General features: G+C 34.3%; 1 protein-coding gene across 3 annotated transcripts in view; it reads right to left on the minus strand.

Annotated features, from left to right (window-relative positions):
- The window catches only part of RPAP2 (RNA polymerase II associated protein 2), an 89,446-nt gene that overhangs the window by 56,597 nt on the left and 8,301 nt on the right, over window positions 1-24,548 (minus strand). For all 3 annotated transcript variants that reach the window (XM_045897192.3, XM_045897191.3, XM_045897190.3), the window contains 5 exons: window positions 23,425-23,513; window positions 12,247-12,282; window positions 9,469-10,405; window positions 3,638-3,720; window positions 701-781 (listed from right to left, as the gene is read on the minus strand). In XM_045897192.3, coding sequence (XP_045753148.1) covers window positions 701-781; window positions 3,638-3,720; window positions 9,469-10,405; window positions 12,247-12,282; window positions 23,425-23,513 — 1,226 coding nt within the window. The remainder of the gene's footprint in view (window positions 1-700; window positions 782-3,637; window positions 3,721-9,468; window positions 10,406-12,246; window positions 12,283-23,424; window positions 23,514-24,548) is intronic.

The raw sequence follows: 24,548 nt of genomic DNA on the forward strand, positions 1-24,548 counted from the left end.
GAAAGCCCCAACAGTTAAAATCAGAACTAGACAAGACTGCTTAACATAACTCCTGTTTTAATTAAAACCCATGTGCTTATTTCTTATTGTACTTTGAGGCATTGATGAAGCTGTTTTGCAATACCCCAGAACATCCAAACTGCCTGACCAGAAATGTCCTGATAGCAAAGGAATGCCTAGAAGACTACATCCCACATGTGTCCTTCCCTGCCCACGATCATGGGCTGACCACATACTGACCCTGACCCATGATCATGTGCTCCCTGCCTGCTCTCTTGCACGGACCCTCCTAAACCTCTCCTTATAAAACTCTAGGTGTCCGTCTTGCGGGTGGAGAGACTGGTTATTAAGACCTGCCACCTCTCCTGGCTGCTGGCACCCAAAATAAATCTTTCCCTTTCTCTTTTCCAAACTCCTGTCTCTTGAGTTATTGGCTTCTCTTGGGACAAGTTTATCCAAGTTTGTTCAACAACAGTGTGGGCAAATCCAGCCAGGAGCTATGCTTTTGATTAGTCCAGCCCCCTCAGGATTTCCTAGGATGGAGCAGTTGGCCATGGCAGCATGCCAGGGTTTACCCATTCATTTCCTGTGTTAGTGGCTATGATAGATCATTAGGTAACACAGTCTTTCTATGGATTCTGCAAGGCAATCACAGGAAGTCAAAATAACTGAGATGGAACATTTCATTATTAACACCAACCTGAAAGTTCGGATGAGATTTTTCAGTTGTGCATAAATATCTCCTAATGTGATCTGAAGAGGCCCCACAAGTCCAGGCACTCTGAAAATAAAAAATTAGACTTCTTTCAAAATATAATTTAATTATATAGACATACTCTTTGAATCTTGTCTAAGTCTGGATATTCCATAGGTAATAATGGCACTTAGGTAGAGGCAGGTAAGCTAGTTTCTGACTGGTGGGAACTCATAAGGATACATTTCATAACCATGCACTCCACTTTGTAGTCTATGCTACAGTGTGAGGCACTGAAAAATATTATTTTGGCTGCTATCTATATTCTTGTACTTGTTTTTCTTACCTTTACTTTAAAATATTAGACTAAACGGAAAGAACACAAGGCTAGAGGAACTGGACCCCCCAAATGGTCCAATTTAGGAGTGTGATCTATTTCTCCTTATGAAATCCTTATGGTGGGAGTAGAAACTGATACATTTCTAAAAGAGAGCAATCTGACAATATATGTTAACATTTTAAATGTGGATATTCTTTGACCCAACAGTTTTACCATGAAAAAAATTTATCCTAAAGAAATAATCAGATAAACAAAAAAGATGCTTATTGCAAAAACCATTTTTAGTAGTGAAAAATGGAAACAAATGTCCACCAATAGGTCATTTGTTAAATAAATTATGATATAAACATACTGTGGAATATAATAAAACCTTTAAAATGATAATGTGAATCTATAAATTTTTAATGTGGAAAGATACAGTTTAAGTGTTAAGTGAAAAACGCATATGTAGTATTGTGCCATTTTTATAAAAACTTAGTATGACATTATATATGATAGACAGCATATTTCAAATATATTTCATTCCTCCCAAGTTTATACTATAACAGGGAGAACCAAAGGGAATGAATATACACACACCATATATATTATGTATGTGTCAGGGATAAACATCAAAATATTAATAGTTACTATTCAGTGGGATTACAGGTGATCTTCACTTCCTTCTTTAAACCATTTTGTGCTGCCTAAATCTTCTATAATAAGCATGCATTACTTTTTTTAAAACTTATTATAAAGTTTCAGATATATTTCAAAACAGAGAGAATAACAATAACCCCATATGTCTATTCCCAGATTCAACCTCCCAGTATTGTTACATTTATTTCATTTTTTCCTTCCTTCTTTACTTTTTTTTTTGCCAGTACTCTTTTAAAGTAAATCCCTGACATCATGTCATTTGGCCCCTATATACTTATCTATCTCTAAATACAAGGGCACTTTCTTACATAATCGCAATAAAATGATCATACCTAACCAAATCAACAATTCCTTAATATTATCTAATACCCAGTACATATTTCATTTTCTTCCATATCTAAAAAAAAAAGTCTGTTTACAACTGGTTTGTTCCAATCAGAAACCAAAAAAGGTCTTACTTTTGTTATTTTTTTTAGTCTTACTTTTATAATGAGAAAAAACTGAATTGCTTTCATAAATAACCGAAAAAACCCTCTATGTCAATAATTATTTTGGTTTTAGTGTTCTTTGTGTTTCTGTAAGTTATTCCACCTTTTCTCAAATTTAGATCTTGAGCTATTATCAATAATTCGGTTTTCTGGCATGGCAACTTCTGGCATCTTCTGTTGCAGCCAAAACCCAGAAAAAACAGAATTCCTTCAACAGTATAACTATGGGGTCTTAAATTTAAAACTGGGTACTTTCTAAAGTACTAAAAAGTCTAGAAAACTATTTTCAGATAAATCCCTATCTACCGATTACATACAAGTATCAATAATCCAACCTAACTTTCAAAACCTGTGCAACCACAGTCAAGGATTGAGATCTTGTCCTATGAATCAGACACATGGTGACTTTTATTGTTTTCTAACCTAATATCAAACAGAAACAAATGTCTATGTATGAGGACCATATAAAAGGCAAAACTAGTAACAGATTTATTATCTGTGAGGAGCCTAACATAAGAGGAACTCAATAAATATTAAATAGTTATTTAAAATGTAAAACTTAGAGGAGTAGGCTGCTCAAAATATTAAGGCTTCCAGAAGACAGGTTTTTCTTATCACTGGTACTACAAAATTAAGACTACTCCATATGTACAGCCTTTTTTTCTTTTTCTTTTTTAATTTTAAAGTAATCTCTACACTCAACATGGGGCTTGAACTCACAACCCTGAGTGAGATCAAGAGTTGCATGCTCCACCCACAGAGCCAGCCAGGTGCCCCTAATCCATATGCAGACCTTAAACAATGACTGAAAACACCTTTACATTTTTTCTGCTAAAGAAAGAAAATACAAATTGAAAAGTTCAAGACAGCCCTCACACCTCTGGAAAAAAGATTTTCAAACTTCCTTTTAAAGACAAACCAAGATTACAATTTTTAAATGTCATTTATGACTGGGCTAATTACAAGAAAAATAATTTCCACCATGGGAAGTTTAAAACTAAAGTGCAAAGTTGACTTGAACAAAAACTCTTAAGTTGCTGAGTGTGAAATGGTTCTATAAATACGTATGCAGAGTGAGTTAACAGACCGTTAAAACTTCATAAAGTTTCATTCACATGTGAAACTGATGTGACACATATACCACAAATCAGTATTTAAATGGTCTAGCTTTGATATTTTTTTCCCTGACTTCACTGATTAAGTGGAAGTGACAGAGTTTAGTTTTCTACTCCCATAATCTCAACCTTCCTCTTTATTATGTACTTCTGTGTCTTCTACACAAAACTTAATTTCAATATTTCCTTGGCAGGATATCTTAAAAATCTCAATTTCTCAGGTGAAGACATCCATGTAAACTTTTCACATTATTTTTCAAACTGTTCAAAACTCAAGGATAAAAATTAATATAAATTATGAACCCACAAATACCAAGTTAATTTTAAATATCGTAAAGTGGAATGACAATTACATACTTACACTTTACTCAACTTTTCAAGTACGATGCGTTTTCTAATCTGGTTCTGAGAACTTGAATCTATCAGTGGAAAGGTGGGATCATGCTGAATCACATTTTTAAACAAAACAAAGTAAAATCATAAATTTACATTCTTCTTTGATAAGAACAATATACATTCTTCTTTGATAAGAACAATAAACAGTAAAACATAAAAGTTCACACCTGGGGTATGGTAGAATAAAAACTAGACTTGAGAATTATTAGAAGATTTAAATTTGAGCACTGGTTCAGTCATTGGGCTGATGTGAACTTGAGTCATATGCCTGCTTTTGAGAAATTTTTCTCATCTGTATAAAGGGATACTAATACCTTCTTTATTAAATGAGAAAATGTATACAAAAGAACTTTGTAAACTACTAAATGCTATACAAATGTTGGAGATAGAGCTTTAAAATTAGCAGATACTATATATATATTATGGGGAATTCCACTTCTAGAAATGGCAGACAAAATAATTCTAACCATCCTTCCTGCTGAGAACTGAAAAAACACTGGGAAAATACCCACATTTGTTTGAAAACATCAGAGAACTAACAAGGCAGCAAATAATTAAGGCCAGAGATTCTAGAGAAGGTATTCCAGAGAGGGCAGTGACTAATTCCAGAAGAAGCAATTCAGATACTGAGAACCTAAGCATTGTTTTTCTAATAAGCATTAAAGCTTGGGGAATGCCAAGAAGGAAGAGGTACCGGCAACCCTCCCCTCCAAGCCTGACTTAGAAGGACCATATTCTAGGACTAAGAATGAATAGGAAACAGACTGGCTCTTACAGGGACTGAAGTCCAGCTTCAAAGCATCTTAATCCCTGATTGAATTAAGCGATTTGGAACTGCTACAAATCATCTGCCTGAAGCAAACATAAATCTGTTTTAAAGGAAGATAACATCAGTTTGGGTCTCAAGTTATCTGTAATTTTTAATATACAATGTTTGCCATATAATAAAATAAGAAAACAAGACAATATGGTCAAAATCTCAAACATCAGCCCATAGGAAACAGCCCCCAAGGAATACAGATAATGGAAGTTATCAACTTTATTTAAAATACCTATGTTGATATATTCAAAGAAAAATGACAAGACTAAAAATTTCTGCAGAGAACTAGAAACTATATAAAAGAACCAAATGAAAATTCTCAAACTGAAAAATATAGTATTCAAAAGTGAGAACTCAATGGATATATTTAATAATATAGTAGAAATGACTGAAGAGAGAATACAGATTTGGAAAATACTCAGAATAAAGCACAGTCACACCCAACACCCCCCTCCCACATACACACATAATGCAAAGCATAAAAGAATATGAGACACAATGAAAAAGACTAACATGTCTGTAACTGGAGTACCAGAGAGGAAAGTAAGAATGAGACAAAAGCAGTATCTATAAAGATAATTGAGAATATTCCAAAACTGATGAAAGAAATCAAGATTCAAGTATTACAACAGCCAAAAGAATAAATACAATTATAATCACACCTAAGCAAAGCATTCTAAAATTGATGGTAAACAAAGACAAAAAAAGTCTTAAAAATGGCTAGTGGAAGAAAAACAGTGTTTTCAAAGGAGTAGCTATAAGAGAAATAAATGGAAGCCAAAAGGCAAGGAAATATTTTCAATGGACTGAGAAAAAAAAAAAAAAAAAGAAATGCTAATCTAGAATTGAATACCCAGAAAAGTATCTTTCAAAAGTGAAAGTAAAATAAAGAATCTTCTGAAAAAAACTGAGGAAATTCATCATTAGCGAACTGCACTAATCAAAATAAAGGATATTCTTCAGGTCCAAGGCAAATGATCCCAGATAGAAGAATGGAGATGCAGGAAGGAATGAAAAATAGTGGAAGAGTAATTAAGTGGATAACTCCAACTGAATACTGACTATAAATCGTCTTACAGGATTTAAAATATAGAGAGAATAAAAACAGACAACAAGAGCACATAAGCACAGAGAGGGTAAATGGAATTAAAGTTTCTAAGGTACTGTCTAGGAAGCAAAGGAATTAACTTATATTGGACTTTTATAATAATTCAGGTTTTAATCTTTATAGTAACCACTTCTAATTAGTAAAATAAAGTATAAAAAGCTAACAGAGGGTAAACAATGAAATAATAATATTTAATTCAAAGAAAGCAGGAAAGGAGAGAAAGAGGAACACAGAATAGATGGGGATAAGCAGAAAGCAATGAGTGAGATGGCACAATTAAACCCAAATATATCAATTATGACATTGAATGTAAATAGACTAAATTCTCTACATAAAAACAATTATCAGCCTAAGTAAAAAAAGAGTCCTGAAAATACTAATAAAAGAATGCTAATGCCGGCAAAACAGTAAGGAAAAAAACTTACCAATGTAGAGAAAGGTCACTCCATAATATTGAGGTTCAATTTACTAGGAAGACATAACAATCTTTTTTTTTAACACCATATAACATGGTCTCAAAATATTAAAAGTAAAATTCACTAAACTGAAAGTAGAAATAACCAATCCATAATTATGGTGACAGATCTTTTACCCACCTCTCTCACCTCTCTCAGTAACTAACAGAATGAGTAACACCTCTCCCCACCCTCCCCCAATCAATAGTGTTTCTCAGACTTTAATATGAACACATTTCCCCAAAGGAAAATAATGAAATCTGACCCATACTCCTCATCATAAAGATCAATTTCATGTGAACTGCAGATCTAACTGTGAAGGGAAAAACAATCTAGAAGATGAAATAACCTGGGCTAAACAAAGATTTCTAAAGAAGTCACTAAAGGGAACAATTAATAAACTGGACCAAAGATATCATTAATGAGAACAATTAATAAACTGGACCAAAGATATCATTAATGAAAGTGAAAAGGCAAGTCTCAGAGTGGAAGATGATATTTGCAAAACACACAACTAAAAATGGATTTGAATCCTGAATAAAGAATTCCTACAAAATCAGTAAGAAAAAAATACCTAGATATTCCAACAGATAAATGGGAAAAAGACTTGAAAAGACACTTAACAAAAGTGACACTCCAAATGGTCAAAAAGCAAATGAAACAGTGCTCAATTCATTAATCATTAGAGAAATGTATTATAACCAAAACCCAATACCACTGAAATGGTAAAAAGTAACAATGTCAAGTACTGGTCAAGAATGTGGAATCGTGGAAACTCTCATACAATCGTAATGGAATAAAAACTGGCAAAACCATTTTGGAAAACTGGCACCATCCAATATAGTCACATATACACATACATCATGACCCAAAAATTCCAGTCCTAGATACACACCCAACAGAAATACATGTATGTACCTTAGAAGAGAGACATAGAAAAGAAAGTTCGTAACACTACAGCCCTAAACTGAAAAGCCTAAATGCTCATTAATATGAATAAATTGTGGCATATTTCTATGAAATACTATGCAGCAATGAAAGAATGAACTATAGCCACATGGAACAACACAAATGACTCATGAACATAACAATGCATGAAATAAACAGGAAACCAAAGCATATATACTATGTGAATTTACTACAGTTCAAAACTGGCAAAACTCATCCATGTTATTATAATAGTTATTCATTTTGGAAAGGGGTAATAATTAGGAGGAGACATAGTGGGGCTTTTGTTTTACTCAAATTTCTTTGCCTGGGTAATGATTACAAGGCTGTGTTCTTTTGTGATAGTGAGTTGTACACTTAATACTTCAATGAAAAAGTTTTAAAATATTATGCAAAAGAGGAACAATTTTCTTTCTTAAGTAATTTTTCTTGTTTAAGGCTTATAGCACAAAAATGATAATACAAATGATACATTAATGTAGTTTTATGCAGCTGAGTGACAGAGATCAAGGTTTCTCCAAGCTTACTATAAAACTTATGAATACTCTATAATAATACAATTGAAGCAATTTAAAATATAGTACTGGGCTAGGGAGCATTCTGTAGAAGTACAAGAAATTTCTAAATTTTTACTGTATCTCCATTTTCACTCTCTTTCTAAATCTCCAAATGTGTGTGTGTTTTTTTAAATCTTATTTATTTGAGAGAGAGAGAGCACAAGCAGGGAGCAGCAGAGTGAGAGGGAGAAGCAGACTCCCCACTGAGCAGGGAGCCCAACATGGGACTCGATCCCAGAACCATTAAGATCATAACCTGAGCCGAAGGCAGACGCTTACCCGACTGAGCCACCCAGGCGTCCTTCCAAATGTGTTCTTAAATTTAGAGCCACATTTACTCAGAAATCTTTAATAACAAAGTTTTGTCAGAAAACAAGGTTATTGCCTAGTCTTCTTCATTAACTTCATTTCTCAGGCTATACATCAAAACAAACCTGGGTAAGAGAAATATTGAGAGAACCCCTCCCCCTTAATCTCAGCAACGTACATTTAATCTCTATAGATAATTAGTATTTACTGAGTACTAACTGTATGTCAGGCACTGTGATAAATGCTTTACATACATTATTTTTAAAATTCTTAACAACTGAACAAGGAAAGCTATTTATAGTCCCATTTACAGATGAACACTCAGACTCAAGAGACCAACTTTTCATACAGCTAAGTATGAGAGAGCAAATATTAAAATCTTGATCTGGGGGCGCCTGGGTGGCTCAGTTGTTAAGTGTCTGCCTTCGGCTCAGGTCATTATCCTGGGGTCCTGGGATCGAGCCCCGCATCGGGCTCCCTGCTCCCTGGGAAGCCTGTTTCTCCCTCTCCCGCTCCCCCTGCTTGTGTTCCCTCTCTCGCTATGTCTCTCTGTCAAAGAAATAAATACAATCTTAAAAAAATACATAAAATAAAATAAAATAAAATCTAGGTCTGATGTGCTCCTTCTACTTTCTCTTATGTCCATTATTTCCCAATAAGTCTCCATTACTATATTATTTTCATTGATATTATTTTGAATGGGCATGCTTGCCAAATACTATACAGATAAATATTTTACCATTCAACTAGTAAGTCTACTCCACTGTATATAGTCCCATTGGAAATAAAATACGAAGATACCTACCCCATGCAGAAATTTGAAAGAATACAAGAATACAAAGAATATTTGTTGGTAGGAAAAAAAAAAAAACCTCTTCAGAGAGTCTACGTATTTTACAAAGAACAAGGTTTTAAAGAAAACTTTATCCCACAATTCTAGGCTATTTCTGTATTAGAGAAAAACACTGCACATTTATGAAATTTTCCAAGGGCAAATTTCAACTTATTTGGAAAATTGTAATGCCAATACTGGAGACGGCATTTTTTAAAAAGATTTTATTTATTTATGAGAGAGAAAGAACACAAGTGGCAGCAGGGGGGAGGGATGGTGGAGAAGGAAAGAGACAATCTCAAGCAGATTCCCCTCTGGGCAGGGAGCTGGATGTGGGGCTTGATCCCACAACCCTGGAATCACGAACTGAGCTAAAGGCAGACCCTTAATGGTCTGAGCCACCCAGGTGCCTCTGGAGATGGCATTTTATTTTATTTATTTTTTTAAATGTTTTATTTATTTATTCATGAGAGTCAGAGAGAGAGAGGCAGAGGCAGAGGGAGAAGCAGCCTCCCTGCCTAGCAGGGAGCCCAATGCGGGACTCGATCCCAGGACCCTGGGATCATGACTTGAGCCAAAGGCAGACGCTGAACCATCTGAGCCACCCAGGCACCCCCAGAGATGGCACTTTAAACCAAAAAACTGATCAACAAACAAACCTTCTGAAAATTTAACAATTATCTCTTTAAAATTACTCCTGTGTCAAGATTTATTATGGTAGGTGTCCCATATGCTAGCAACATAGAAAACTTATCATCAAGACATACCTCTTCTGCGTCTTGTGATTTGGTGGTTTCTTCACTCAAAACATATCGTCCTCTATAAAACTCCCTTATCCTCAGATTCAATGTTTCAGTTTCTTTTTTCAAGTTCTCATAACTTGGCAGTGGTTTAATGGCTGTATTTGAGGCCCTAAAAGGTAAAGACTCATCCAAACTGTACTGAGATTCCTGGAAGGCAGGGGAATGTCTATCTGGGTCAGAGTGTATGTCATCTTCATCAAGTTCTTGTTCTTTAACCAGAGGGGCTGAAGAGAGTTTTAGACACAAAGAAGCGTAATTCTGGCCATACAAAAACCTCAAAGTTTCTTCTGTCTTCCATTCAATCAAAGTCTCCTTCAGGACTTTAAGTAAGTTTGCCTTTGCAACTTCAGGACACATCTGCATTGGACTAGAGGCTGACCTAGAAACTTGGATTGATTTGGCAAATTTTCTCTTAAAATGCTCAGCACTTTTCTTACTTATACCAACTAGAGTTATTTTTGAACTACTGTATTTATTTTCAGAATTTTCTGTAGCTTCTAATTTTTCTTGCAAAGGACTATTTGAAGAAATCTGAGTACTTACTTTCTGTAAAGGAAGTTCACAAGCAGCAGCTTTCTCATGACTATCTATTCTGCAATTGCCTAGCTGCTCAGTGACATCTACTACTGTCTGTTTTTTGTCTTCATGTTTGGAGTTAGCTTTCTGACCAGCTTTCTTTTTCATTATGCTTTTTTTGTGCAGCTGTGGACTTACACCCGTTGCCTTTGGTCTGTTTCCTGGTAGAATGGAGGAAACAAAGTCTTGCTCATTATCACTGCTACTATCACCATGAGAGCTAGAAGAACTAGATTTATAATGCTTCTCAAAATGGCCAGGATTGTCAATATCTGATGCTTTAATGGCCTTAGTGCATAACTGTACTTCCTTTCCAGAATGGCCACTGTAGAAGGAAAGAAACAAAATAACTAATATGGAAAAGCAAAATGTCCCATAGCATTTATATTTTGTAACTTTCAAGGTAAAAGTTTGTACTCCCTAGGCAAAGCCTTATTTATAAGCATGTATATGTATATACACACACATATACACACATTTCCAAAGACTACTATAAATCTATAATTTCTCTATATCTTATTTGATATAATTCCACCATCTTCTTTCCATTTTTTTCCCCATTATTTAAAAAGTGTTAAAAGAGTACAGCAAAAAGGAAAAAAAAGCTTTGATAATTCCACCCTAATGAATGATTTTGATTTTTGCCTGTTATATTTCTGTGACTATTTCATATATCCTTTTTAAAAAAAGATTTTCTTTTGAAAACTTCACTCTCGCTTTGTCCAAAAAACATATTACAGAAACTCTGCTTAGATTTTGAACGATAACAGGATAAAAAGAGACATGTTTAAAATTTTCCAATTCTGGTTGATAGTTATACAGACAATTCCATAGATAGAATAAAAACCACAAAGTCATAGCAGAAAATAAAGTTGGCAAATTAACATTTATTGATGAAAGATATATTTGAAAACCCCGAGTTACAACATAATGCTAACAATAAAAAATAGTAGTTTTCCCTTTGACTATGTTCCTTCAATTTTCAATCAGCTGTGTCTATACAAACTTGAGATATGCAATGATAGATAAGCAGCTACTTTCAAGCAAATGCACATATCAAAACTTTAAAAGATTAGGATAAGGATTCTGGGTCAAGCGGGGGTAGGGGGTGGTAAGAGAGTATATGGGAACTTTCTATTTTTCAGGCAATTTTTCTGTAAACCTAAAAGTGCTCCCTAAAGGGGCTATTAATTTTTTTAAATGATTAAAGAATAAAATGAAATAAAATAATGCAATAGTAATAAAAAAAAGAAGCATGCTAGGAAGAAATATAAAAAAAAGAAAAAGAGTTGAAAGTAAGGTTGTGGATGGGAATAAAGAAGACAAGTTTATTCAGTATTAGGTATCATTTTTTAGTTAGAATCTAGTCTATATAGCCATGGGACTGTTTCCTGTATTTGAAGTAAGTATAATTTCAAAAAAATTAGAACAATTTGACTTTCACGTTTCATAATTTCTCTTGGAATATAAGGTAATTATATTTTTCTATATTACTTTAAATCTGTAAATTAAAAATATGTATCAATAAGTATCTCTCACATGTGCTCAATTCCATGTACTAAGGTAGCAACTAATAACCAGGAAAATTTATCCTGATAAAAGATAAAAAAAAAGTTTTGAGAGATGGTTATAGTTGGGCAAACAACACAAGAGTTTAGAAAATATCACAACTTCGAATTTCTACTAATGCTTTAGACACTCCAAAGTGTCTAAAGCATTAGTAGATATATTAAGTGATATATTAAGTATATATCATGTATATATCTATATCTATATTATATATAGATATATAAAGTGATATATTAAGTTTTGAAATCCTATAAAATAAGACTATAAAAACCTTTCGACAAATATAATTGGTATAATCTATTTGACAAAGAAGCACAGTATCTCAGATGGAAGCTGTGTTTGTGTCATATTTCAACAGGTTCAATTAGATTGCCTTGATAGGAACAGCTGTACAATAAATCATACAGATCAAACACATCATCTTACTATCACAAAAGAAAAAGCTGTACAAGGCAAATATTTCTTTGTGTGGGCTAAAATGGGCACTTACATAATGCATCAACACAGGAAGTCCAAGAGCTCATATCACCTGGTTTACTCTTAATGTTTCTATTAACATGAATATATAGAAGGTAAGTAATACTGATTCAACCATACCTTTGTCCTTCCTGTAGCAGCTGAAAATCAGGATGCCTGTGACAAAACACAGCAATAGAAAATTGAAGGCAACTCTTATGGCAAACATTTTCGAGTGTTTGTTATAACTATATTGGGTAGAATATATAACTAAAACGAAATAGTTCATTTAAAGTTTTTTTAAGAAAAAATTGAAGGATGAAGTAATGTGAAACTCATCTGTAAGAAATCTGGATTAATCTCTTTTCCAAAATTTATTCATACTTCAGAAGTTCAATTCCCATGAGCCCAATAAAGTTTTCCCTGAATAACCTGACTAAAGTAAATCACTTCCTTCTGTAAATTCCAGAGTTAGTATTATCCATTCAATTAATACATATTAATCGGGTCCTCCTCTATGACTTAATACTAGAATTATTATCTCCATGTCTTACTTTTCATATGTTTAAGTGTGGTTTCTTAACTAAACTACAAGCTCCTTGAGGGCAGGGATTATGTACTATAATGCTCTTTTATTTCCTTTTTATGGATGTGAACTATGTAGATAAGGTGATTTAATTCTGGGAACAATTTTGCTATGCAATACCAGAAATCATATTTGGCTGGGCATCATAGATATTTTAAAAAGGGGAAGAAAAAGCTCTTAGAAAGCCAATATAAAAAGGAACAAATATAATAGCAAGTGAATCCAAGAGGACAGGAAAACTCTGTAAAATACTTCTGAAGTGACTCAGAAAAAGTGCCTTCTAAAGATTACAAAACAGATTAAATTAAATATACAAAGAAAAAAAATGGAGTGATATTCCATGTTCATCAAAGAAAGACTCAATACTGTCAAGATGTCAGTTCTTTTCAACTTGATCTACAGATTCAATGCAATCCCAATCAAAATCCCAGCAAGTTATTTTGGGGCTATCACCATATTGAGTCTAAAGTTTTGGGGGAGGCAAAAGACCCCGAATAGCAAACACTATATTGAAGGAGAAGAACAAAGTTGGAGGACTGACATTATCTGACTTCAAGACATATTTTAAAGCTACAGTAATCAAGATAATGTGGTAGTGGCCAAAGAACAGACAAATAGATCACTGGAATAGAACAGAGAACCCAGAAAGAGAGCCACATGAATACAGTCAATGGATCTTTGACAAAGAAGCAAAAGCAATACAAAGGAGAATGGTATTGGAACAAGCAGGTATTCACATTACAAAAAAAGTGAAGCAAGACGAAGACTGACAGCCTTCACAAAAACTAACTCAAAATGGATCACAGACCAAAATATAAAACACAAAACTACAGAACTCCTACAAGATAACAGGAGAAAACCTAGATGACTTTTTACATAGGACACCAAAGACACAATCCATGAAAGAAAAAGAAAAAACACAGATTAGGAGAAAATATTTGCAAAAGACTATTATCCAAAATATGAAATAACTGCTAAAACTCAACAATCAGAAAACAACTCAATAAAAATTAGTCAAAGACCTTAACAGACACCTCACCAAAGAAGATATAAGGATGGCAAATAAGCATATGAAAAGATGCTGTACATCATATACCATCAGCAAAATACAAATTAAAACAATAATGAGATACCACTACACCCTTATCAGAATAGCTAAAATCCAGAACACTGACAACATCACATGGTGGTGAGCATTCGGAGCAAGAGAATTCTCATTTCTTGCTGGTGGGAATGCAAAATGGTACAGTCACTTTGAAATATAGTTTGGTGATTTCTTTAAAAACTAAACCTACTCTAACCATATAATCCAGAACTCTTGCTCCTCAGTATTTACCCAAAGGAGATGAAAACTTATGTCTACACAAAAGCCTGCACATGGATGTTCATTGCAGCTCTATTCATATCTGCCAAAACTTAAAAGCAGCCAAGATGCCCTTCAGTAGGTGAATGGTTAAATAATTTGTAGTAAATTCAGAGAACAGAATACTATTAAGCACTAATAAGAAATGAGCCACCATCAAGCTAGGAAAAGACATGGAAAAACTTAAATGCATATTAATAAGTGAAGTAAGCCAGCCTGAAAAGGCTACATACTGTGTAATTCCAACTATATGACATTCTGGGAAAGATAAAACTTATGGAGATAGTAAAAAGATCAGGGGTTATGGGGGGTGGGAGATGAATAAGTGGAGCACACAGGATTTTCTGGACTATAAAACTACTCTGTATGATACTGTAATGATGGATACAAGTCATTATATATTTGTCCAAAGCCACAGAATACACAAAGCTTAGAGTGAACCCTAATGTAAACTATGGGCTTTGGGTGACAAAGATGTGTCAATATAGGCCCATCAATGGAAACAGACGTACAATTTTGGTGGAGGATGCTGGTAATGGGGGAGGTTATACATGAATGAGGGTAGGGGGTATATGGGAAATCTCTCTACCTTCCTTCTCCATTTTGCTACAAAGCTACAATTGCTCTAAAGAATAAAGTCTATTAATAGAAAAAAAAAGTAAACATAAGAAACTAGGTGTACATGAAAGAGAAGATAAGGCATTGAGTAGTAATCCCATTTAAAGGACAAAATAGGGTTGCCATGAAGGCCATGATATTGTAAAAAACTTTTAATTAAAAAAAGTGAAGCTAAATGGATAGATGGAACCAGAGGTCATTTGAGTTATTACACTGAAAGACTGCCAATCAAAAAATGTCAGAGTTGCAATTCTTTTTCTATATAATTAAACATCACAACATCAACCATATAATATTATCTAGATAATCTATTCATCTTTGGTCAGTCTTAAGGCATTACAGGGAATGGGCTCAACTACCAATCCTCTCCTTAAGTTATGGGAGGCACTGCTACCTGATCGAGGCATTCTTTCCCATTAAATTCCTTCTCAGTACCACACATCAGAAGTATAAGGGATGAAACCAGTATTTGCAATCCCTGCTTTAGAGAATTCCCCTGTAGTTCAGGAATTCCCAAAAACCAGTAATAAAAAATGTAGAAGGAAAGGCAAAATATGGCAATGGGCCAGAGAGTAAAAATGCAATCTATTTTTGTTTCTTCCTTAGTCCCTCAGCCCATTGAGGCATATCCTTTCCCAATCACCCAAATTATCCTGTTTATCCTACTTCTTTCCACTCACTAAAACTCTAGTCATAGCAGCTATCTTGGGTTGGTGTTCTTCAAAGCAAAGGACACCACTTGGATGGTGACTAGCCTTGACTGCCCCAGGGGATATTTATAACTCCCATTAAGAGCTTTTTTGGCTGAAATAATATGCTAACTTTCACAACAGAGAATTTTATTGCCTGTTGACTACATCCTCCCACTTCCACTTGGAGCTCTCTCATTTTTCCTATCCCACATCCCCACCCAAGTCTTCTTGGCTAAAATTATCAAGGTTCAGTACCTTGCAGCTGTCTGGCATTTGGTCCTACACTGGGATCTGAGTATCATTATAGGGAAGAAAGGGTGTGTAGACAGTGATTCTCAATTGAATTCTTATACTCAATCACTAACCTGCAAAAGCAGAGTATATTCCATCATTCCTTCAAATATAAAATTCTGAACTATTATATGAATTATGCTGGGTATACTAAGTAATATAAAGAACAGATTCTTAAGGATGTTACAATTTAGTAGGAGGAAAATGGCTGTTCTAAGAGCTTTACAAATGTTAATCCTCATAAGAATGAGTAGTTACTACTATTATCCTCATGTTACAGATAAAAAGACTTGAGTACTGAAAGAATCAGTAATTTGTGCAAAGTCACATAGCTCGTAATGGTAAAGCTAGGAATCAAACCAAGACAGCAGGGCTCCTGACATTTTGCATCATATAATTCAAGAGAATATGTGGCAAGTATGATGAGATATACATGAGCTGCTACAAAAAATTAGAGAAGAAATAAAAACTTCTTGTTGAGTGAATAAAAAAAAGCCTTGGATTCAGATGGGTCTATAAAGATTTGATACAGTTTGTATTATAAAAGCTAATCCTGAATCTGAGGTTTTACTCCATAAACCTCTACCTTTTTTCTCTTTCCTTTTAGGATGTTATCATACTTAAATCTATCTTTAGAAAAAACAAACAAACCGTTCCTTCAATCATGCAGCTCCCCCTCCATTTTTCATTTTAAGCTTTCTTTAATGTCTGCACTAGTTTTCAATTCCACATCTCCTATTCAGTCATCAACCCTCTGCCTCCTGGAATCTGTATGCATTACTCTACTGACATGGCTCTTGCTAAGATCATAGAAATGCTAAATCTAATGGATATTTTTCAGGATCCACCCCCCCCACCCTTTTTAAAGTAGAAGAAAAATAATCAGTATGAAAGGAGAGCTTGAAAGAGGAAGAAAATAGGAATAAATCATGAAACAAGCCTCAGTGAGAAAAGAATCAGGAATATAGAAAGTACTGTATTTGCAATGAGGCAGAGAAATGAGAGAGCATAAGTAGAAAATAGTGCTTAAGGAGATTCTGCTGAATGTGCTCAGTCCTTTCAGTTAAGCAGTAGGTTAAATTATCTACTATGAGTTGGGGTTTGGGTTCAAAGTTTAAGAAGAGAAGAAAAGGTATGAATGTGTCAAATAGTCAATAAGAAACAAAGAAAAAACATGGGAGCACACAATTGAGACTACACAGAATAAACTGGAACCGGGCCAGAGGAATGCAGAGATCTGGGTTTAAATCCCAAATCTGTGTATATGAGCCAAGTGTTCCTGGGTGAGTCACTAAACCTCTGTGAGCCTCAGTTCCATCATCCATGAAATGGGTAACAGTATTTCCCAGGGGTCTTCTAAAGACTGAATTAAATGAGACAGCTTATCTAAAGCACTAAAGTGCTAAATGAGACAGCTTATCTAAAGCACGTGAGAACTTTACCCAATAAAGTTCAGGAACCCAAGCACAGAAAAAAAAGATGACTGAAGCTTGGGAAAGTAGACATGGTAGAAGGTTAAGGGAGAAAGAATCTGGGATAGTTTGAAAGGACAGTACTGTAACTGCTAACCGCAGTGCTCAAGAAAGCTAATTTAATGAAGGTCTGGCCAACCTGGAACAGAGCTAAGGTAGAGATAGGAGGTCAAAATGAGGTCACAAAGCACACTCAAGAGTGATAGCTGTAGATGAGATAGAGGTTGTGGTGAGAAACGGGAAGCTCTTAATTCAAGATCTTGGAGGCAGAATAGCCCATATAAAAATAGGTCTAAGTATGGCTGAATGAAAGGGTAATCAAAATATAAACATTCTAAATCATGAATACAATTTAAGATAGTTTTATGATAAATATCCAGCTCTACAATGACATTTTTTGAGGAAAAACATTAAGAATTAAAAGAAAACTCAATCTCTGAAGGCAAGGGGAAAATCAGAATATACTAAGTGCCTATCATACGGGAGGTGGGGTTTTTTGTGGTATAATACACATTACATAAAATTTACCATTTAAACCATTTTTAGTTACAGTTCAGTGGCATTAAGTACATTCATACTTTTGTACAACTATCACCACCATCCATCCCCAGGGCTTTTTCATCTTCCCATACTTTCTGCTAGCTGGTTTTTACATTACTTCATTAATCCCCAAATAACTTACGACTTTATTTTTACAGATGAGGAATCTGAAGCTGTGAGGGGTTAACTAATTAACTAGTAAATCTAGGATTCGAATTTGGGTCTTTCAAAGTCCAAGCTCTTTCTACAACATGCTGCCCCTAATTAAACTTCTAAAAAAGACTCAAAGTGGTGAGGGTGCCACTTTTGCTTACCCTCTCTCATAGGAACTCAATATACTTCACAAGCTACTATTTTCCTCTCTTTTGTTTCATTTTTTTGACTTCAGGTAAAGAGAACTATACGGAACATCGTTTCTAGATACTTGATGAGTAACCTTAACAGTCTCCCTGATTCCCAGTCTATAAAATTGAGAATGATACATGACACTGAAATAAATTAAATTTGAGTTTAATGAGATATTAAATGAAAGGTTCAATATAAAACTTCCATTTGTTTTACTATGAGCTGTTTTAGAAAGAATGAGGCACGAAGTTATGTTGCTTTCTTTTTTATCCTTAGATGAAATTCAAAAGCTTTTTGTTAAAAGTGCTGCCTCTCTTTGCTCTATGCACTTCCCTTCAAAGTTTATGTTGCCCCAGAGATAATTCTCAATCTAATTGACATGAGATTAACTTAAAAAACAAAAATAATCATGTTAAAGAAAACATCCAAACTAGTTCTTCATAAATATTATTTTCATGGAAGTATAAATTAGATGATTAATTGTAACTTTAGCAAAAGAAATCTAAAATTAGCAGTAACTTGTGCCAAAAAACCTGCGAATGTATGTGTATCGATGTATATGTTTGTGTCGGTCAGAATATGTGTATTCAACATAAACCAACAGAAGCAGCAGGCTACAATTCCCCCCCGTGGTGGAAATTTTCCAAATATAATCTGAGACATGTTAAAACCTCTTATCACTCTGCCTGCCACTCCCTCTGCTTATACTCTCTCTGACAAATAAATAAAATCTTAAAAAAAAAACAAACAACCTCTTTCAGAAAGTTTTTATTCGGTATACCAAGCAACAGAAGTGGCTGTTCAGGAAGAGGTTACAGAAGTTGTTCTGCAGAGGTTTTTTGGCTTCCGCACCTCTGAGATTATACTGTTATTGCCAAGAAGCATGTGTGAAAATCCCCTACTCCGGGCCACATGATGGCGCTTTTAGCTCTGTCAGCATTAACCATTCACCCTAATTTTATCTTTTAAACCATAATTTGATTCTCAACATTTGTCCTTCCTTCTTAGTTTTAACTCCTGACTTTTTAGGTTACAAAGAAACTTCCAAGGCTTGTCAGAGCCTACAGTCAAACAAAACAGGATTTCTAAGTGTAACTATATGACTATCTAAATGAGCACGCTGTCTCAGAGGAACACAGTGTATGTGGTCTGTTTCTGGCCACCAAGTGGGTGAAAAATTTCTAACTCACAACATGAGAAGCATCATACTGCGTCATGGCCCAGTCCATCTAGGTCAATGTTTTGTCTCTCACACGGCATCAGGAGACATTTTGTGAGAAGCACTGCTATTCTCCATGACATTAAAGATATACTCTAGATATTTTTTCATACCTTAATAATAAAAATGAGGGAGTAGAAAACCTCTAAGGCCCCTTCTGACTCCAAAGCCTCAACAGAAGTATGGAGCTAGAATTCATGAATTTGTCTAAATCTTTCTTTTTTTTTTTTTTTTAAAAGATTTTACTTATTTATTTGAGAAAGAGAGAATGAGAGAGAGCACATGAGAGGGGGGAGGGTCAGAGGGAGAAGCAGACTCCCTGCCGAGCAGGAAGCCCGATGCGGGACTCAATCCAGGGACTCCAGGATCATGACCTGAGCCGAAGGCAGTCACTTAACCAACTGAGCCACCCAGGTGCCCTGTCTAAATCTTTCTTAAATCTATCTATACATATTTACCAATGAGGTAGTGAGCTTTCTGTGATATAAAATAATACCTTAGAAATGTTAAGAGACACTACAGATTTTAGTATTTTGGTATCTGATGAAGAAATTTATATTAGCTTTCACAGCAATGTAAGAAAGACTATATTGAGTCAAATTCAATATTCTATTTCCAAATAGTGTGCAAGATCATGGTGTCCCTGAAGATGTCAACTTCAAGTTGCTCTGGACATGCTATAAAACATTCCTGTTTTTCTTCATAATTGAAAAACTTTGATCCAATCCTTTATCAACCTTAATTAGATTAAAGTCAGTAACTTTTAATCTAAATTCTTAAATGAGACAGACTTCCCTAAAAGTAGTATAACTTTCCCTAGTCTTATGTTGATAATTTTAATTTTCATCACTTTTATAAATAAGACATTTCCTATCTAGCAAATTTTCACTACAGTGGCAGTGACTGACCCAGAACTGTAAAACATTAGAATTAAAGGGAACTAAGAGGTTAAATGCAACTTTCTACTTTGCAAATGAGGAAACTGAGGCTTACTGTTGATGATAACACTTTCTGACAGTAACACAACTAAAAACCTAAGCTAGATACAACAAAACAGTACTCTTAAAACTGTGGATCAGAATCAACCAAGTAAATGGGTTGCTACCAGCATTTTAAAAAAGCAACAGAGCAGAAAATATCAGAGGCTTTCGTGTTATAAGGAAAAATGTATTTCATAAAACTCTGTTTCAGTTATATGTATTAGATCATAATGTAAAATATACTTACGGTGCTCAAAAATTTTGGAAATCACTGTGATAAAATATTCAATTCTTTGAGTGGATTTTAAAATTTCCTTTTATTTTTTAAAAATTTAATATTTATTATTATTTAATAATAAATAAAAAATATTATGATTTAATTATGATGGTGATGTAATTTATTATGATGACACTTTAAGTTAATAAAAATATCTCTGCGTTAAATACTAAATGCTGCCATTTAAAAGAAACATTTTTTCCCCTTCTTTTAAAGAAGATAGGTTCTGAATGCTATACCCCATACCCCATACCATTTGTGAACAGACTTTCTTTAAAAATCACATTTCTGTAGAGCTTACACGTTCACCAGCTAAAAAGGCTTTTGAAAAGAACACTGAATTCTAGAATTCTTATCATTAAAACACTTAAAAATATCATTCTCTGAAGACACAGTGACCTCTAGTGGATTCATGAAATAAATTAACATAACGCTTGCCCATAAGAATTTATAAATTAAGGTAACACTGATGCATGCAGATATAAAAAATACTAATATGGCTATATACTGACAAGTATCATACATAAATAGGGGCTACAGTTACACTATGTACATTGTGACAATTGTATATTTATAGATTACTCACTGGTTATTTCCAATCAACTGGAATCCTGGCATTGTTCAGAACCTATCACTAGCTTACGAAATACATTTAATCTTTCTGAGCTCCTTTGATAAAGATATTGGGTTAAATTGTGTCTAAGGGCCTTTCAGCTCTTTATGATCTTTTCTTCTTTAATTCATCTTGTACACCAACGTCAGATCAAATTCTGTTCAAAAGCATTTGAAGGCTCCCCAATACTTGTCCCCATTAGAATTAAGTACAAATCTGTTTCACTCGTGTACTCGTTATGCCATCCCGTTAACATTTCAATTTAAACTCACAGATTTGGGGGCGCCTGGGTGGCTCAGTCGTTAAGCTCAGGTCATGATCTCAGGGTCCTGGGATCCAGCCCCACATCGGGCTCCCTGCTCAGCAGGAAGCCTCTTCTCCTTCTCCCGCTCCCCCTGCTTGTATTCCCTCTCTCGCTGTGTCTCCGTCAAATAAATAAATAAAATCTTAAAAAAAAAATAAACTCATAGATTTGGTTTCATGTGTGTGTGCTCGTACAGGTGTGGGTAGCCTGTCATATACTAAGCACATACTACACACACTGAATATAAATTAAATTGATTTGTATAGATTAGGGAAACCAAGGCCATTTTCATCTCTCTTTTTTAGTGAGGTAGGGAAGGGCATATAGGTAAAGTGGAATTTCAAGAACCACAAATATAAAGTGACAGAGCTTCATATTTTGGGAAAAGGTGGGCATTCTGAACATAGAATAAGATTTTAGGAAAAAGAGGGAAGAACTTTTAAATTAGCTGAAGGAAGTACCAATAACTATATCTGAAGAATATGAAGGTGACAGAAAGGCTGATTTGGTAAATGGTTTTGAAGCAGATATGAGGATGGGCTAAATTTAATAAGTAGAGAAGATATCACTAGAAACAAAGGGTAACTTAAGGAAACACTAGTTTTAACAGCTTAGGACCAGATCATGTAACTGCCATAAGACTAAGGAGGCGATGAGTAGCTCTGCTGAAAGAAATGTTAAGAAAGAAAAAAAAGTGTTAGCGAAAAAGGTGCTCTTAGGTCCCCAGTCACCTTGGACAATGCTATAATCCTTTATCCTCTAAATGAAAAAGTCAGGCTGGTGGAGAAATAGTGAACAATTTAGTCTTCATTATGTGTAATTCACTTAACAAAGGCCATAGGGTGGGTGTGTTTTTTATTATCTTTTTTTTTTTTTTTTTAAGAGAGAGTGTGTGAATGAGGTGGGGTGGGGGGCGGCGGGAAGGGATAGAGAGAATCTTAAGCAGACTCCACGCTGAGTACAGAGCCCAACAAGGCATGGTGCTCAATCTCACAACCCTGAGATCATGACCTGAGCCGAAATCAAGAGTCAGATGCTTAACCAACTGAGCCACCCAGGCGCCCCTTGACATACTCTAAACCACAGAGCACTGGATCTGCAGGCAAAGGTGTCAGCCAACAAAGGGACTGTCCCTCAGTACAAATGATGCTAGTTCAAACTACAGTGGCTTCATATTACCTTGTGCATCAGATAAGACTTTAATAAGCTTTTTTTTAGGCAAAGATCTTTAGTTAACTTGGGTCTCATTACATTTACGTCATTAAGTTTATTTAGCATTGATATTCTTTTACTACATGCCTTGTGTTGCAATATTCTCTATGAAACATGAGTTAATGGGACATTATTTCATTTAAGCCTGTTTGAAATTGGATAATAGTTTAATTACACAATAAATTTTGTTACCTTTTATAGAAAAGGTAGATTATGGCATTTGCCCCTCAATAATAAATTTTCTCTCAAATTCAACAATTAAAATGTTGCAAATGTTTAAACATTTCCCAAGAGGCAAAACCCCAGAAATGTTCCTATACCTTTTTGCTAAAAATTATATTGGATTTCTTTAAATTTATGAAATACTGTACTGATTTTTAATAAAGATTGAGTGAATTAGTAACCTGAACTTTTTAACCTTAGTACATATTTTTTGTTTGTTTGTTTTTAATACATAGTTTTCTAACAACAAAGTCAGTTCAGCTGGATCCTAAGATCTAGTATCTACTGGAAAACTTTAACATTCTTACTCTAGGATTATTATACTAGTAAGATTAATAGAAATAATTGGCATAGCAGAAAGCAAAGTTCAGGTTTTGACACTAAAGCTAACAGCTAAGAAACAACATTTATAATTATTTTCTGATTTTAAGTATAAAATCCTTAATAACTATGCTTAAAATATAACCGTTTCCCCACAATTAAAATGTGTACAATGGTAAATTCTACAGAAAACTAGGACTACTCTCTATATATCTCAAAAAGTTGGACTATATCAACAAATGTATATGTAATGATTTAAATTACCTTTCCTCTTCTCGAACCCATACTGGAGTTTTAGGAATTTGTGCTTCAAAAAACTTAGATGCTTTGTAACAAAAATTGCTGCAAAAACACTGAAAGGAACATTTTTAAAATTAGCAAATTATTTTTTTCTTATTGTGCAACACAATTTATGTACAGAAAATATAAATATGTAGTGCAAAGAAAATAACGAAAACCCAAGAATCCACCACCCAAGAAAAGAAATAATGCATAGTACCTTTGAAGCTCTCCATGTATCTGTCCCAGAGTCATTTCCATATTCCCCAGAAGTAATCACTATCATAAATTCTGTGTTCCTCATTCCCTTGCTTTCCTTTAGTTTTGCTATCTATATACACATACCTACAAAAGATATCATTGAGTTTTGCCTAATTCTAAACTTTGTGTAAATGTAACTGTACTGCTATGTTTTCTGGGGTTTTTTTGTTTCACGTTATATTTTTCAGATTCATGTAGGTGTAGTTTATATATTTACGCTTGGTATTACATTCCATTGTGTAAGTACATTACCTTTATTGTTTATGAATAACTGAGTTGTTTCTAACTTTTTGGCCATCACTACAATGTGCCTATAAACATTTTTTTAAGAATTTTTAAAATTAAAAAAAATTGTTGTAAAATACACAAAATTTACCAACTTAACCATTTTTAAGTGTTATAGTTCAGTGGCACTAAATACCTTCTCACTGTAGTACAACCATCACCACCATCTATCTCTAGAACTCTTTTCATCTTGCAAAATGAAACTCTATACCATTAAACAACAATTCCCCATTTCTGCCTCTTCAATCACCATTCTACTTTTGTAACTATGAATCCAACTACTCTAGTTACCTCACATAAGTTGAAGCATTTAATATTTGTTCTTTTGTGCAGGCTTATTTCATTTAGCATAATGTCTCATAAGAGCATAATGTCTTAAAGTACATTCATGCTGTAGCATGTGTCAGAATTTCCCTCCTTTAAAAGGATACTATTCCATTCTATGTATATAGCATATTTTGTTAATCCAACTAGGAACATTCATATACATACATAGTTGTACAAATGGGCAAGAAATTCCTTAAAATATATACCAAACAACAGAAAGTCTTGGCCATAAAAAA

The sequence above is a fragment of the Mirounga angustirostris genome, unplaced genomic scaffold (assembly GCF_029215605.1).
Source record: "Mirounga angustirostris isolate CCGP_5_RB_7025 unplaced genomic scaffold, mMirAng1.0.hap1 SCAF_4, whole genome shotgun sequence".
Taxonomy (NCBI): domain Eukaryota; kingdom Metazoa; phylum Chordata; class Mammalia; order Carnivora; family Phocidae; genus Mirounga; species Mirounga angustirostris.